Source organism: Phoca vitulina, unplaced genomic scaffold (assembly GCF_004348235.1).
Source record: "Phoca vitulina isolate PV1807 unplaced genomic scaffold, GSC_HSeal_1.0 scaffold5, whole genome shotgun sequence".
Taxonomy (NCBI): Eukaryota; Metazoa; Chordata; class Mammalia; order Carnivora; family Phocidae; genus Phoca; species Phoca vitulina.
The window spans coordinates 60,346,036-60,363,911 of record NW_022589708.1 but is presented as its reverse complement, the minus strand read 5'-3'; the positions used below and the strand labels follow the sequence as shown (position 1 = coordinate 60,363,911).

At 44.0% G+C, this 17,876-nt stretch overlaps 1 protein-coding gene across 2 annotated transcripts in view; it reads right to left on the bottom strand.

Moving 5' to 3' along the window:
• Window positions 1-374: 374 nt before the first annotated feature.
• FAM124A (family with sequence similarity 124 member A) overlaps window positions 375-17,876 on the bottom strand; it is a 97,992-nt gene continuing 80,490 nt past the window's right edge. For both annotated transcript variants that reach the window (XM_032403085.1, XM_032403086.1), the window contains one exon: window positions 375-3,722. In XM_032403085.1, coding sequence (XP_032258976.1) covers window positions 2,913-3,722 — 810 coding nt within the window. In that variant the 3' untranslated portion in view covers window positions 375-2,912. The remainder of the gene's footprint in view (window positions 3,723-17,876) is intronic.

The following is a 17,876-nucleotide window of genomic DNA, read 5'->3' as shown; positions in this document are numbered from 1 at the left end:
GCAGGGCTTGGCAGTTCAGTTAGGAACTAAGAAACATTTGGTCTTAATAGTGGATCCTAGGTGGTGTTTAGGTGCCATGGTGGGACTGTGAGCAGTAATTTGGGGAGTCTTTTTAGAAAAGGGACAAGCGAGGGATGGGTTGGTGAAATAGACTAGGACACTTAGTAGCACCCCCACCCCCATGCTGGGCAATGCTGGGGGGAGGTCTAAGGTCAAGAAAACAAGAGACTGGGTTCCATTAAATGACAAAAAAAAAAAAAAAAAAAAAAATAGGGCCAAAATCTAGATTTCCTATACCTCAGAACCTAATCCAGGAGAGAAATAATTTGAGATAGCCTCATGTTTTTTTAATTGAACAAATTTATTGAGCATTTACAGTATGCCAGCCTCTATTTTAACAGCAGTAATCCAAGAGTCAGGATCCCCCAGGGGGTGTCAGGAGCCTTCCTGGATGAGGAAAATGCTAGTGCGTGGCTGGAGGCGGGAGCTAGGCTTTTGTCAGTATGTGTCTGTGGCATTCTTCTGCGCAGACGGTACGGCCACTGCCGACCACAGCCTGGGAGGGAAGTGGGGTGGGGGGAAATGCCTGAATGTGGTCTGTGGTGAGCTTCCCTCCATTCTCCCCTCGTGTTATGGGGGCATCTTGCATTTCCTGCTTTTGAATGGTGTCGCTGACATCCTTTGGGGTCCCTCAGTTTGGTAGACTGGACTGTGCTGGGGGGGGGGTTATTAAGAAAGGGTGGGACCGGAGAACATCAGCGTTGGGCTCCAAAGCAATCCTAGGGGTACATGCAAGTATATTAAACTAAACTAAGGGCATGGATGGGGTGAAGCCAGGAGGAGCCATCACCTGACAGGTGGTCCACTTGTTTATGCCTCACTGACCTTTGCTACTCATGAGCTTGCGTCAACACCTCTGAGTTATTTTACTCCTTCCTAACATTAACCTGTTGTTGTTCATCCTCCGCGGCCATGAGTCACATTTCTGGATAGGAGGTGGACGGCTAGTGGCTTTCTAGGAACCATCTCTGCAGAAAGAGGTCCCTCAGGGCTCAGAGGGCTGCAGACTTTGATTCTTTATTGCTGACTGTGCCCGAGGTCTTAAATCAACCTCCATCTAGCACAAGGGTTAGGCCTGTTCTTGTAAATAAAGTTTTATTGGAACTTGGCCTCTCCCGTTCACGTACACATCTTCCCTGGTTGTTTCCACGCTCTGATGAGAGTGGAGTAGTCCCAACAGAAACCAGATGGCTGGCAAAACCTACCGTATTTATTATCTAGCGTTTTCTAGAAAACGTTTTCTCCCTCCTGGCCTAGAACTGTAAGAGACCATGTCTTTATCAACATGGAGAATATTATCATTTGGATGTTTGGGACAGGATCTAAGGTTCTCATTACAGGGACGGCAAACGCTCCACGGCTGCTTGGGAAAGGACCCTGAGGCTGTGTCCAGACCGGTGTGGGCGCTTTCAGAGACGGGAAAGCTGGGCCAGGAGTCCTGGAGGCAAGGAGCACCAGACTAGGAAATGAGCAAGGCCAGTAAGTCCATGCTCCTCTTTCCCAAAGGTAGGTGGGTAGCCAGGCACGGCTCGGCATCGCCCCCCACGCCGGCGCTTGGCACTGCTGAGGTTGGAATTGTAAACATACCCTCACTGAGTGAGAGAGAGGTGCTATTTAAATCTCATTCATGCTTCCAAAGAAGCAGACACCGGGCAGAAAAGGTTAAGGTTGGGCTAGAGCTCCAGCTTTAATTAAGGCTTCTAGGCACTCGTGGAAGCCTGGCGATGAAACAGTGTTTGTCCAGGACAGCGTTTCATATAAAGCTTCCCATTTGGAGAAGATAGGGGCATTTATTACTCTGTGCCATCGAAGTGCCACTTACAAAGCTTACAAATTATTTAAAAATGCGAACATCAGGGTGTGTGACAATGCATGTTTACTGGAGAAAGTAGTATAAAGTGTGGCTCCTGTCATTTATATAGATACATATATACATAGCCCTTAGACGGTGGTTTTTATAAAATGGAAGAATCTTAAGACTAGCTACCTCTATGACCAATATCCTATTATTCTGTAACTCCAACGAGCGGTTCTTCAGTGATCCAAATAAATCCCGGGAGTGGAGTGGTCTTCTGTAGACTCCACTTGTTACAGTGAGGTGTTGTTGAAAAGTGGATGCAAATCTGGTTTTTGGAACTCAAATCATATTTTGATTCCACCAAGAGTCTGTTATTCAGGATAAGTCCTTATAAAGTATATTAGCTACCTTTGCATAAATCCAGATTTTCAGATGTGCACGGCATCACAGCGAGGCATTACTGTAGTCTGATATATGTTTACTGTTTTATCAAGTGGACTTTTTTCACTCTAAGCACTACCTGGAAATTCTTAGGGCCACTGTTGCCTGGTAATGCAAATATGTATGCAGAATCTAGTAAGCCATGTACATTACATTATTGTGCACTAATCTCTCATACAGGTCACTTAGTATCTTTCCCACATTCAACATTTTGGCTTTAATTGTTTTTCCTTCACAGCATGAAAAATTGCCAAATCAGCTCCAGCTGACTAGGTTGTCTTTTCATTTCAAATAATTATATGAGGCATTTAAATCGTATTAAGTGCACTAAACCATATCTCAAAAGGAATTGGGTATTCAAAAAAAATTTTACAACTTAAGCTCGAGAATTTATTTGCATAAAAATGCAAGTATTTTTCCAGCAAGTCTCTAAAATATGCCACCTCTCAGGTAAGAACGGGTGGTGTGGCAAATGTGCTAACAAACCCATGAGACAGACAGATTCTCGACAGACCTGGGGGAGCGGGCTGAGAGCACGCACGGGTGGTGTTCAGACCCCAGAGGGGCAGTAGGACCTGAGCCTGTGTGTCTGGAATGCCAGAGTAGAGGGTATTCAGATGTAGAATTCCTCCATGTCATTGTCCACAGGTCCGGCCAGCACTGGGGGTGGCGGGGCGTCTCTGCCTGCGGTCTGCTCAGCGCTGGGAGCATCCCAGGGAGGCTCTGGGGAGGACCCTGTGAGTGAGGAGGTGCCAGGAGCGGGGGGAGCAGCAGCAGCTGTGGCTGAGGAGCTGGAAGGCCCTTTGGTGAAGAAAGGGAGGGAAGCCCAGGCGGTCTCTGTGGTCACCCCACTCCCAGTGGGCAGCAGTCCTTCTCTGAAACCCTTGGGCTTTGACCAGTGGCTGCTGCATCTTTCAGGGGGGAGGGTTGTCTCCACGGTGCTGCAGAACCTACTGGGCGCCGAATAGGCAGAGACCACAGAGAGGTCCGAGGAGGACAGCCGGAGGCCCGTGTCCACGTCGGTCTCCTGGGCCCCCTCCAAGTCATCGATGGAGAGGAGGTGGCTGTGCCTCCCCTCCGACGCCCTGTGCCCTGGGGCATCTGTGCTTGAAAACCACTGTGGTAGAGCTGAGGATCCCGGGGAGGGGTCTCCCGTGGGCAAACAAAACAAGGACTTGCTTCTCTGGAAGGACCAGGGGAGGCTGGGAGGGCTGCTGGCTCGTCTGGCAGATTCCTGCTGGTGCCCAGTCGGCTGGCCTGTCTGGCCGGGCCCCGGATGTGCGCTGTCCAGTAGGGGCTGCTGGCTGCCGCCAAGCATCCAGCTCGGTGCGGTGGTGCTCGGGGAAGGCATGGAAGGAGGTTTGTGCTCTGACGAGTGGTGGCTTCTGCCGGCCTTCGGGAACCTCTTGTGCACTCTTTGCGCCTGTAGGGAGGAGGGCACATCACGTTAGTGTAGGGCTGGGGTCATCTGGGGAGGAGGATGTTAAGTACATCCAGAAACACACTGACCAATAACTCGAAACTTCCAGCAGGGTTGTGGCCATAAAACATTACCAGACATCTCATTCTCCAAACTCAAAAGCAAAGACAGAGGTAGCAGAGCTTGGGGGAGTGTGGATCAGACTTCTCAGCCTGAGGAGACCTCTCTGAACCTAGAAGGAGATGCAGCCCCTGGTCGCCATAGAGACTACTACTATTTCTAGGACACAGGGAGGGGTGCTTGCTCCATGGATTCGCCACAAGAATGAGGGCCTGGCTGAGCATGACAAGGGAGATAAAGATTACCAGTAAACACAAAAAGAACACTTGAACAGTGTGTTTCTTTCCAACCAAAGCACCACTGTTTGAATGTAACTGATGGGAAGATGGTGGTGATCAGGGTGGGGTATCATAGTCTCAGATCAGATCAAAATGGGACTTGATTCCAGTATGTGTGTGATTGCCAGGATATATCCTAGGGGTGCGGTGGCCCATGGCTCAGGGCGGTAAATCTTTGATGAGTGAGGGGCTATCAGGAAATGAGCATTTACTTACTTGCTATCTGGAACCAGACTCCTCCATACATGCTGCCCTGCAGGGACTGGACAGGAAGGGGGGCTGCTGCCTACTGCCGGACCCCACGGATACCCCATAGGGCTCAGATAAGCAGTCTTTCCCTCTAACACCTCACCCTGTTCCGCTATTCCCCCCCCCGCCCCTGTGGTGCATCAGGAACCTGCTTCTGTTATATGGAACTGGGGACCCCTATACGATGCACCGTCCCACCTGGGGCTGCTCTGAGTCTCCCTCTGGTCTAGCTCAGTGCCCAGGCCTTGAGGCCAACCTTACTATGCAAAGGTTCCATTAAATAATGGATTTGGGGACCGTGGATCTGGCTCTATTTAGTATAGGATCATCCAATTTATGAATCCTTGAAATAAGGGTTCTGAGTGTGGTTTACTATCAGGGATCTTTCCTGGCACCCAGCAGGCCCTTCCCTATACAACAGACACCCTTGCTTCCCTATTAAACGGGAACCCGGTTTTCCCACAGCCACTTGGGAGATCTAGATGAATGTAAGATACATTTATTGTGTATCTATTACAGGTGAAGGAGGGGAAACTACAATGAGACTCAGTCTTTGACCACATGAAGCTTACATTTCATTGAAAGGATAGGGGATAGAAAGAAATTGCTCAGACAAGAGCCTGATGACAGGCACAGCAACAGGGCTGTGAAGGAGAGACCATGCATGCCTGCCCCGTGGGAGCAGAGGCGTCTCCAGTGGAGGTGGCCCTATAGGCGAGCCTTTGAGATGGGAAGCTGTCCTCCCGCTGGATGACATGGGTGGAGAGGAGGCTGTGCTGGAGAGAGGCCAACCCAAACAGAGGCTGTCTGCTGGCAGGTAGGCAAAGAACATGCGGGAGGTGGGGGTGGGGGTAGTGAGCAGTTGGCTTGATTAGAGTCGAGGTGCGTGCATGAAGAAAAGCACTGATGAAGTTCCCATTGGGAATGGAGTCTAGTGCTGTTCTGGCCAAGGAGACCCTGACTAGGTAAGAAATCTACACACTCACCCTTATGTTGGAGTCTTAATTCTGTTTTTTATGTATGACCATTCCTTTCATTGATTTCTAAGGTTTTTGCCTAATTGCAGATCTCTCCTAATCTTATAAACAGTCTGACTGATTCATCCTTTCAACCAACACTAACTGAGGGTCTTTTTGGCAGAACTTCTCCACGGGTGTGTTTAAATTTTGAATGGGTTATTAAAGATAGTGATCTCTTTTACCAGCAGCCTCTTGCACCACAAAAATACTCTCTCATTTTCTAAGTGCTCTTTGATGTGAAAAAGGTCTGGAAGGCCAGGCACAGATAATTTTGAATACGACATAATCTTAGCCCCTAACAATGAACAATACAGTGTTCAAGTGTAATAAAGTGAGCCGTGATGAGAAAGTGAGTGGCAATATATGGGCCATGTTAGGGCACAAAGGAGGGAGAGGTTGATTTTGCAGAGAGGTGAGGCAGCATGGGGAGAGGGTAGGGGAGAGCCTGCCTTGGGCAGTCATACTTGGACAAAATCTGGGAGGTGCAAGAGGTGTTTGCCAACTGGAGGGCAACAGGTTGGCATGGCAGCATGCTTAAGCACAGAAGCAGCCTGATCAGAGGCTGGAGGCATGAACCAAAGCAGGAGGGGAGCCCTGAGAGGTGAGAGGAGTCTCGTCAGGGCAGGGCCCAAATGACGTGTCCATATAAGGGGACATCTTTGGAGCCTTATTCGAGGAGCATGCTCTTGGTGAGCATTTTTGCATTCTCAATCTGCCTGAAAAAGGAAGCCTCTGTGAGTATTGCTTCATGAGAAGCAAAAGGCCAAGGTTGCCATGAAAGAAATCGCTAGGGGTCATCTAAATCTTCCCACTCTCAGGGGCAGAGTGGTGTTAAATTTGACTTAAAACCAGGAACGACTGGCAGAGGATGAACACTTGGTGGTTTTACAGAGATTTTCATCACTGTGCTTGTTTAATGGAAACCTGTGCTCTCTTATTTTGACTCCATCATGAAGGCAGGAGTTCAGATAAACCCTAAATTATGCTGCTTTGAAGAGAGGGGGCACTCGGGGTTGGTCACCAGAGGGGGGCCAGGTGCACCATGGAAGTGCCAGGTGGGCAGGTGGGGATCCAGCTGGACCAGCGCTGGCTGGTGGTAATGGCAGGGTCTGGGGGCAGGGAGTTGCAGGAGGGTGGCCACGAGCCTCCACCGCCCCCCCCCCCCCAGCTCCCACGTTGAGTGCATGGGGGATGTGTTTGCAGCAGATCTGGTAGTATTCTCCAGCTCTGCACAGAGAAGTCAGCTTCAAAAAGCAGGGTCTGGTCTGTCTTAAAGACAACTCGCATAGACAATGGATGGAGCTTCTTTCTGTACCCTTCTGCTGGCGGTGGCTCTGTTTCAGGCCTCTCTTGTCGGTTTGTCTAACTTGACCAGGAACATTGCAGGCTGAGAATGAATCATTGTAGATGTTTCAGGAAACTCTTACCCAGGTGACCTTTTACCAGAGTAAAACATCACCCTGTGGGCCCTCCTTCCATGGAAGCCTTTCTCCTTCTGTGACAGCAGGCCATGTACCTTGGGGTCACCTTCCTTTCTCTTTGGAGCAGTGCAGGCTTGCTGACTCACTGGAAGCCAGTGGTTCCCCCCCTTGCTATTTATGGAACAGAACAGCATTAGATAAATGAATCTGCTTAAGGCAACTAGCCAGGAAGATCTGGTTATGGCTCTGAAATCACCAAAACAGTGAAATGCGGTGATCATTCCCAGAAGCTTCTCCTGCAACTTTGAGCATAGGCAGTTTGCAGTTAGGGAAGTAAAGTCTGAGCTGGAGCATCTTGTTCAATGATCTTGGTGTCAGTAGGCTCATTTGCTGGCACATGGGTAGAATCCCTAGTGAAGGAGACTCTGCCCTGACCCAGTAACCCTGGGCAATGTCATACTGGAATTCTCTCTCATCCTCACAGCCCCCCTTTCTGAGAAGGGTCATTTCCTGTTGTGTCCTTGGCACAAACACCACCAGTGTGGCACTGTCTACTGCGTAAAGAGACAGCAATAGAACTTTTAATCCAGGGACTAATAAAAAAATTAGGGGCAACTCAAGGAAATTGGGCAATGGGCTCACATGAGAAATCAGATTTTTGTTCTAAAGAAAAACACATCTTGCTTCTCCTTTCACTGTCCTCTGGGAAGGTTTCATGTAGCCTATGTCGTCTTTGAAATTATTTTTAAAATTTAAAATTGTTTAAAAACTATTACTTTTTTAAATTTTATTTTATTATGTTAGTCACCATACATCATTAGTTTTTGATGTAGTTATCCACAATTCATTGTTTTCGTATAACATCCAGTGCTCCATGCAGAACGTGCCCTCCTTAATACCCATCACCAAGCTAACACATCCCCCCACCCCCTCCCCTCTAAAACCTTCACTTTGTTTCTCAGAGTCCATAGTCTCTCATGGTTCATCTCTCCCTCCGATTTCCCCCCCTTCATTTTTCCCTTCCTTCTCCTGATGTCCTCCATACTATTCCTTATGTTCCACAAATAAGTGAAACCATATGATAATTGACTTTCTCTGCTTGACTTATTTCACTTAGCATAATCTCCTCCAGTCCCATCCATGTTGATGTAAAAGTTGGGTATTCATCCTTTCTGATGGCTGAGTAATATTCCATTGTATATATGGACCACATCTTCTTTATCCATTCATCTGTTGAAGGGCATCTTGGCTCTTTCCACAGTGTGGCTATTGTGGACATTGCTGTTATGAACATTGGGGTGCATATGGCCCTTCTTTTCACTACATCTGTGTCTTTGGGGTAAATACCCAGGAGTGCAATTGCTGGGTCATAGGGTAGCTCTATTTTTAATTTTTTGAAGCATGCCCAGACTGTTTTCCAAAGTGGCTGTACCAACTTGCATTCCCACCAGCAATGTAAGAGGGTTCCCCTTTCTCCACAACTCTCCAACGTTTGTTGTTTCTTGCCTTGTCAATTTTTGCCATTCTAACTGGTGTAAGGTGGTATCTCAGTGTGGTTTTGATTTGAATTTCCCTGATGGCTAATGATGATGAACATTCTTTCATGTGTCTGTTAGCCATTTGTATGTCTGCTTTGGAGAAGTGTCTGTTCATGTCTTCTGCCCATTTTTTGACTTGATTATTTGTTTTTTGGGTATTGAGTTTGAGAAGTTCTTTATAGATTTTGGATACCAGCCCTTTATCTGTAGTGTCATTTGCAAATATCTTCTCCCATGCTGTGGGTTACCTCTTTGTTTTGTTGACTGTTTACTTTGCTGTGCAGATTTTATCTTGATGAAGTCCCAAAAGTTCATTTTTGCTTTTGTTTCACTAGCCTTTGAAGATGTATCTTGAAAGAAGTTGCTGTGGCCGATGTCAAAGAGGTTACTGCCTATGTTCTCCTCTAGGATTTTGATGGATTCCTGTCTCACATTGAGGTCTCTCATCCATTTTGAGTTTATCTTTGTGTATGGTGTTAGAGAAAGGTCAAGTTTCATTCTTCTGCATGTGGCTGTCCAATTTTCCCAGCACCATTTATTGAAGAGACTGTCTTTTTTCCATTGCATATTTTTTCCTGCTTGGTCGAAGATTATTTGACCATAGAGTTGAGGGTCCATATCTGGCTCTCTATTCTGTTCCATTGGTCTATATGTCTGTTTTTGTGCCAGTACCATGCTGTCTTGGTGATCACAGCTTTGTAATACAGCTTGAAATTGGGCAACGTGATGCCCCCAGCTTTGTTTTTCTTTTTCAACATTTCCTTGGCGATTTGGGGTCTTTTCTGATTCCATACAAATTTTAGGACTGTTTGTTCCAGCACTTTGAAAAATGTCATTGGAATTTTGATCGGGATGGCATTGAAGGTATAAATTGCTCTGGGTAGCATAAACATTTTAACAATGTTTATTCTTCCGATCCGTGAGCATGGAATATTTTTCCATCTTTTTGTGTCTTCAATTTCTTTCATGAGTGTTCTGGAGTTCATAGAGTATAGATCCTTTACCTCTTTGGTTAGGTTTATTCCGAGGTATCTTAGATGGTTTTTGGTGCTATTGTAAATGGAATCGTTTCTCTAATTTCTCTTTCTACAGTTGCATTGTTAGTATATAAGAAAGCAACTGATTTCTGTGCATTGATTTTGTATCCTGCCACATTACTGAATTGCTGTATGAGTTCTAGTAATTTGGGGGTGGAGTCTTTTGGGATTTCCACTTAAAGTATCATGTCCTCTGCAAAACGAGAGAGTTTGACTTCTTCTTTGCCAATTTGAATATGTTTTATTTCTTTTTGTTGTCTGATTGCTGTTGCTAGGACTTCTAGTACTACGTTGAACAATAGTGGCGAGAGTGGACATCCTTGACGTGTTCCTGATCTTAAGGGAAAGGCTCTCAGCTTTTCCCCATTGAGGATGATATTCACTGTGGGTTTTTCATAGATGGATTTTATGAACTTGAGGAATATTCCCTCTATCCCTATACTCTGAAGAGTTTTAATCAGGAAAGGATGCTGTATTTTGTCAAATGATTTTTCTGCATCAATTGAGAGGACCATACAGTTCTTCTCTCTCCTCTTATTAACGTGTTCTATCACAGTGATTGATTTGCGAATGTTGAACCTCCCTTGCAGCCCAGGGATAAATCCCACTTGGTCGTGGTGGATGATCCTTTTAATGTCTTGTTGGATCCTATTAGCTAGGATTTTGTTGAGGATTTTGGAAGCCATATTCATCAGGGATAGTGGTCTGAAATTCTCCTTTTTGATGGGGTCTTTGCCTGGTTTGGGGATTAAGGTAATGCTGGCCTCATAGAATGAGTCTGGAAGCTTTCCTTCTCTTTCTATTTTTTGAAACAGCTTCAGGAGAATAGGTATTATTTCTTCTTTGAATGTTTGGTAGAATTCCCCAGGGAATCCATCAGGTCCTGGACTCTTGTTTTTTGGGAGGTTTTTGACCACTGCTTCAATCTCGTTACTGGTTATTGGCCTGTTCAGGTTGTCAATTTCTTCCTGTTTCAGTCTTGGGAGTTTATAGGTTTCCAGGAAGGCATCCATTTCATCCAGGTTGCTCAGCTTATTGGTATATAGTTGTTGATAATAATTTCTAATAATTGTTTCTATTTCCTTGGTGTTAGTCATGATCTCTCCCCTTTCATTCATAATTTTATTAATTTGGGTCCTTTCTCTTTTCTTTTGGATAAGTCTGGCCAGTGGTTTATCTATCTTATTAATTCTTTCAAAGAACCAGCTTCTAGTTTCATTGATCTGATCTACTGTGTTTCTGGTTTCTAATTCATTGATCTCTGCTCTAATCTTAATTATTTCTCTTCTAATGCGTGGCTTAGGCATCATTTGTTGCCTTTTCTCTAGTTCCTTAAGGTGTAGAGTTAGTTGGTGAATTCGGGATTTTTCTATTTTTTTTTTTTTTTTTTTGAGTGAGGCTTAGAGGGCTATGTATTTCCCCCTTAGGACCACCTTTGCAGTATCCCATAGGTTTTGGACTGATGTGTTTTTGTTCTCATTGGTTTCCATGAATTGTTTAAGTTCTTCTTTGATTTCCTGGTTGACCCAAACATTCTTGAGCAGAGTGGTCTTTAGCTTCCAAGTGTTTGAATTTCTGCCAAATTTTTTCTTGTGATTGAGTTCCAGTTTTAAAGCATTATGGTCTGAGAATATGCAGGGAATAATCTCAATCTTTTGGTATTGGTTGAGACCTGATTTGTGACCCAGTATGTGGTCTAGTCTGGAGAAAGTTCCATGTGCTCTTGAGAAGAATGAGTATTCTGTTGTTTTAGGGTAGAATGTTCTGTATATATCTATGAGGTCCATATGGTCCAGTGTGGCATTCAAAGCTCTTGTTTCTTTGTTGATTTTCTACTTAGATGATCTGTCCATTGCTGAGAGTGGAGTATTGAGGTCTCCTACAATTAACGTATTGTTATCAATATGACTATATTTTGGTTAACAGTTGGCTTATGTAGATGGCTGCTCCCATGTTGGGGGCATAGATATTTACAATTGTTAGATCTTCTTGTTGGATAGACCCTTTAAGAATGATAAAATGTCCTTCTGTGTCTCTAACTACAGTCTTTAGTTTAAAATCTAATTTGTCTGATATTAGAATTGCTACCCCAGCTTTCTTTTGATGTCCGTTGGCATGGAATATGGATCTCCATCCCTTCATTTTCAGTCTGGATGTGTCTTTAGGTTCAAAATGAGTCTCTTGTCGATGGCATATGGATGGGTTCTGTCTTTTTTATCCAATCTGCAACCCTGTGCCATTTTATGGGAGCATTTAGGCCGTTCACGTTGAGAGTGATTATTGAAAGGTATGAATGAATTGTCATCATATTGCCTGTGAAGATGTTGTTTTTATAGATTGTCCCTGTAAATTTCTTTTCTATATCACTCTTGGGATCTTTCTCCTTTTATAGAACCCCCTCCCCCCCTTAATATTTCTTGCAGGGCCGGCTTAGTGGTCACATATTCTTTCAGTTTCTGCCTGTCTTGGAAGCTCTGCATCTCTCCAGCCATTCTAAATGACAGCCTTGCTGGATAAAGTATTCTTGGCTGCATGTTCCTCTCATTTAGTACCCTGAATATGTCTTGCCAGGCCTTTCTGGCTTGCCAGGTCTCTGTGGATAGGTCTGACGTTATTCTGATGTTCCTCCCTCTGTACGTAAGGAATCTCTTCCCCGCTAACTGCCCTTAAGATGGTTTCCTTGGTTCTAAGATTTGCGAGTTTTACTATTACATGCCGGGGTGTTGGCCTGTTTTTCTTGATCTTGGGAGGGGTCCTCTCTGCCTCCAGGACACGAAAGTTTGTTTCATTCCCCAGATTAGGGAAGTTCTCAGCTACGATTTGCTCAAATACATTTTCTAGTCCTCCCTCTCTCTCCATCCCCTTAGGGATTCCAATAATTCTGACATTGGAATGTTCCATGGTGTCACTTATTTCTCTGATTCTATTTTCATGGCTTCTGAGTTGTTTTTCTCTGGCCTCCTCTTTTCCCTTTTTATCTATTAACTGGTTTTGTAGGGTCACTAATTCGTTCTTCTTCCTCGCTTACCCTAGCTGTTAGATTATCTAGATTAGATTGGATTTCATTGATAGCATTTTTAAGGTCTGCCAATTCAGCTTTCGTTTCTGCCCTTAGAGACTCTATGTTGCCATTAATCGATTTCTCCATTCTAGCTATTGTCTTCACAATTGCTAGCCTGGATTCCATCTCTGACATCTTGGTTATATCTGAATCCATTTGTAAATCTGTGGCATAAGTCATAATCTCTGAGTCCTTCCTATTTTGGGGGTTCCTCCTCCTAGTCATTCTGTTGAGGGGTGGTTGAGGGAATGTATAGAGTCCAAATTATTGGCCACAATGCAAGCAAGATGCACCTGTTTTCCAGGGACCTTAGTGTTGCTGGCCTCTTGTTTTCCCAGCCTGTCTTCTGGGGGAGGGGCCTGCCACGCTGTTACTCAGGCAACCCTGTTTGGGCAGAGTTGCCCTGCCCCCTGTGGTGGGGGATGGGCTCAGTGAAAACTGGTTTTTGGAGGCTTTTGTTCTCTGGCGGCTTTCTGCGTCTCTTCCAAGAGTCAGAGCAGAAGAGACAATTTCCAACCCTCTGTCTCAGAGCAGAGAGATTGAAGTCTGTTCTCCAGTGAGCTCTCCAGACCACACATCTCTGTTTCTGTCTGTGCTGCTATAAACTGCAGCATCTTGGGTTGTTCGCCCCTCCTCAGCACTCCCAGTCCTTGCCTCCAGGTTGGGGCACGTCTCTGGCCTTTGTGCTTCTAAAACCACAAGCCCCTCCAGTTCGCAGGCATGGCCCCACTGCCCCGGTTTCCATCTGGGGGGCTCCCCTAAAGCCCTTTGCCCGTCGCTACCAGTCTTCCGAGTCTGTGTCCTGTCCCCAGTGCGGGAGGCTATTGCTCACTGGTGGTGTAAGATCCCCACAGCCAGGCTCCCTCCCACTTCCATTTATCCTCAGATATCTGCCCACGGAATCACGGCTCCCTGCTTCATACCTCGAAACCAACCGCCTGTAATAGTCTGTTTGTAGAGATCCAGATCTATCTTCTTACATCTCAGGCTGATTTCGTGGGTGTTCAGAGTAGTCTGGTAGATATCCAGCTCAATTCTGGGGACCGGTTGGAATAGGTCCCCTACTCCTCCACCATCTTTTCCCCCCAGGAGACCAAAAATTATTTTTAAAGATTTTATTAGCATGGCGGGGGGGGGGGGGGGGGGCAGGAAAAGGGAGAAGCAGGCTCCCTGCTGAGCAGGGAGCCCAATTCAGGGCTCAATCCCAGGATGCTGAGATCATGACCTGAGCCAAAGGCAGACAGTTAACTGACTGAGCTACCCAGGCACCCCTAAAAATTATTTTAAATAAAAATGTTAAAATAATTCTTATTGAAATATAGTTGATATATAAAAAAATAGAATAATTATGTTGTACTAATATTATATATTGTGAAATGATCACCATAATAAACCTAGTTAATCACCACACATCCCCCATGTGCTCAATGTGGAAGCTGGGGGGTGGAGGCTCGTGGCCACCCTCCTGCAACCCCCTGCCCCCAGACCCTGTCATTACCATCAGCCAGTGCTGGTCCAGCTGGAACCCCACCTGCCCACCTGGCACTTCCACGGTGCACCTGGCTCCACCTCTGGTGACCAACCCCAGGTGCCCCCTCTCTTCAAAGCAGCATAATTTAGGGTTTATCTGAACTCCTGCCTTCATCATGGAGTCAAAATAAGAGAGCACAGGTAGGTTTCCATTAAACAAGCACAGTGATGAAAATCTCTGTAAAACCACCAAGTGTTCATCCTCTGCCAGTCATTCCTGGTTTTAAGCTAAAATTTTTTTTTTCTTGTAATGCGAACTCTTAATCTGCTCTCTTAGCAGCTTTCAATATACAACCTGGTATTGCTAATCAGTCATTAAGCTGTGTCAGAGCCCCAGGGCTTATTTATTTTATAATTGAAAGTACACCTTTTGAACAGCTTCACTCCCCATCCCTCAATTCTGGCAACCACCAATCTGTTCTCTGTATCTGTGAGTTTGTTTTAATTCCACATCTAAGTAAGATCATATGGTACCTTTCTCTGACTTGTTTTGCTTAGCATACTGCCTTTGAAGTCTATCTATGTTGTTGCAAATGGTGGGATTTCCTTTTTTATGGCTGAAAAAAAAATTTTTCTTTATACATTCATCCACTGATGGGCACACAGGTGGCTTCCATATCTTGGCTATTGTAAATAATGCTGCAATATACATGGGTGGTGCACATATCTTTTTGGGTTAGTGTTTTCATTTTCTTTGGATGAATACTCAGAAGTGGACTTGCTGGATCATATGGGAATTCTATTTTTAGTTTTTGAGGAACCTTCATAGTGTTTTCCACAGTGGCTACAGCAATTTCCATACCCACTACCAGCCTTTACTCCACATCCTTGACAACATGGTATTTCTTGTCTGTTTGATACTAGCTGCTCTGAAGGGTGTGAGGTGGTATAACATCTGTAGTTTAGACTTGCATTTCCCTGATGATTAGTGATGTTGGGCACCCTTTTATGTACCTGCTGGACATGTGAATGTCTTCTATAGAAAAATCTCTCCGGATTTTCTGCCCATTTTTTAATCACATTTTTTGTCTGTTATTGAGTTATGTGAATTCTTTATATATTTGGATATTAACCCCTTATCAGATAAATATTTGCAAATATTTTCTCCCACTCAGGTTGCCTTTTCATTTTGTTGATGGTTTCTTTTGCTGTGCAGAAGCCTTCTAGTTTGATGCAGACCCACTATTTATCTTTGCTTCTGTTGCTTTTCCTTTTGCTGTCAAATTGAAAAAAATCATCACCAAGGCCGATGTCATGCAGCTTACCTGTTTTCTTCTAGGGATTTCAACATTTCAGTTCTTATGTTCAAGTGTTTAATCCACTTTAAGTTCGTTTTTGTGTATGGTATAAAACAGTGGTCCAGTTTTATTCTTTTGTATGTGGCTATCCAGTTTTCCCAATACCATTTACTGAAGAAACTGTCCTTTCCACATTGTATATTCTTGGCTCCACTGTTGTAAATTAACCAACCATATATGTGTGAGTTTATTTATGGACTCTCTATTCTGTTCATGGGTCTATGTATCTGTTTTTATGCCAAAATCATTTTTATGGCTAGAGCTTTGTAATGTAGTTTGAAATCAAGAAGTGTGATGCCTCCAGCTTTGTTCTTTCTTAATTAAGATTGCTTTGGCTATTCAGAATCTTTTGTGGTTGCATACCAATTTTAGGATTATTTGTTCTAGGTCTATAAAAAAAATACCATTGAGATGATAAGGATTCCATTGAATATGTAGATTGTTTTAGACTGTATGGACATTTTTATAGTATTGATCCTTCCAATCCATCAGCACGGAATACCTTTCCATTATTTGTATCTTCTTGAGTTTCCTTCATCAGTGTCTTACAGTTTTCAATGTACAGGCCTTTCACCTTGGTTAAATTCATTCTTAGGTATTTTATTCTTTTGAGAAAATTATAAATGGGATTGTTTTCTTAATTTCTCTTATGGTTATTAGTGTATAGAAATGCAACTAATTTTTATATATTGATATTACATCCTGCAACATTACTGAATTCATTTATTAGTTTTGACAGTTTTTTGTTTGTTTTAGTATAGGCTTAAGGGTTTTCTATATATAGTATCATGTCATCTGCCAATAGTGACAGTTTTACTTCTTCCTTTCCAATTTGGGTACCTTTTATTTCTCTTTCTCGTCTAATTGCTTTAAGACTTGCAATATTATGTTGAATAAAAGTGGTAAGGGTGGGAATCTTTGTCTTGTTTCTGGTCTTAGAGTAAAAGTTTTCTGCTTTTTCACAATTGGGTATGATGTTAGCTGTGGACCTGTTATATATGCCTTTATTATGTTGAGGTATGTTCCTTCTATACCCAAACTATCCAGAGTTTTAATTGTAAATGTTGAATTTTGTCAAATGATTTTTCTGCATCTATTTAGATGATCATACAATTTTTATCCTTCCTTTGATAATGTGTGTAACACTAATATATGGATGTTGAATCATCCTTGCATCCTGGAATAAATCCCACTTGATCATGGTATCATCCTTTTGAAATTCTCAGGACTTCTTGGATCTGCATGTCTGTTTCCTTCCCCAGGTTAGGAGTGTTTTCATCCATTATTTTGTCAAATAAGTTTTCTACTCCTTTCTCTCTTTCTCCTCCTCCTGGGGACCCTTATAATGTGAATGTTAGTCTGCTTGGTGTTGTCCCATAGGTTCCTGAAGCTATATTCACTCTTGTTCTTTTTTCTTTTTGCTGGTCTAATTGGAGGAGTTCTGATGCCTTGTCTTGGAGTTTACTGATCCTTTCATCCAGTCTGTTGTTGAACCCCTCCAGTGCATTTTTTCAGCTCAATTACTGTTTCTTCAGCTCTATGACTTTTTATGTGGTACTTATATTTTTTTTTGTTGAAGTTCTCACTTTGTTCATCCATTTTCTCCTGAGTTTAGTGAGCATCTTTATCAGGCAAATCACTTACCTCTGTTTCATTAAGGTCTTTTTCCGAGATTTTATCTTGTTCTTTCATTTGGAACATGTTCCTTTGTTTCTGCATTTTCTTTCATTCTCTGTGTTGGTTGCTATGCACAAGAGAAAACAGCCACATCTCCCAGCCTGAAGGAGTGGGATCATGTGGGAGATGAAACTATTATTCAATCTTGCTCTAGCTCTTCATTGTATCTCAGAACTTTGTGTTTGTCCAGTCTATTTTATTCCAAGTGGCTCCAGACCTGTGAGTGTCCCAAAGGGAGGATCTCAGTCAGCACCTAGATTCAGGCTGATTGAAAGCAAGAACCTCAGGCAGCAGAGTTTAAAATATGCAAATAGCCCTCTTTCAGGGGAAGACTGGGAGACAGGTGTTGTCTGCTCCCTCTGCACTGAACCCTGGGATGATAGCCAATTAAAACCATTTCTTTGTTTGCTACCATCCCATTGAATTTGTGAACACAGGCCCTGCTGGACACCTGGGCCACACTATCAAGGAATGTTTTCTCCGGTGGCAGTCACAAAAGGTGGGACACCAAAAAAGCATATAAGCAGCTCCTTTCTTGCAATCTGGGGCTAGGAAAAGGAAAAGCGTGAAGATAGAGAGCATAAGGATGGTGCCCACCAGCCTTCCCAGTCTCTGGAGAGGATTATAGTCAGCCCCGACACAAGTGTTCAACTAAAAGCATGCCCCATAGGCCACAGCTATAAAGATACGTTAATAAGCGCTTTTATAGAGAGAGTGGGTATTTCAGTCTGCTGCCTCTTTGCTGGGCCCTGTGGTATAGCTGGTTAAGAATTCTTTTTCAATTTGTGATAGTCCTGTGGAGTCTGCAAAACTTAAGGCCTGCTGGCCACCAGAGCCAAACAGCCTCCCCTGGATGGCAGCTGCAAAAATAAGGCACAAGACAGATGCACAAACCTTTCTGGTAGATACTGGTGACTTGGAATGAGGCA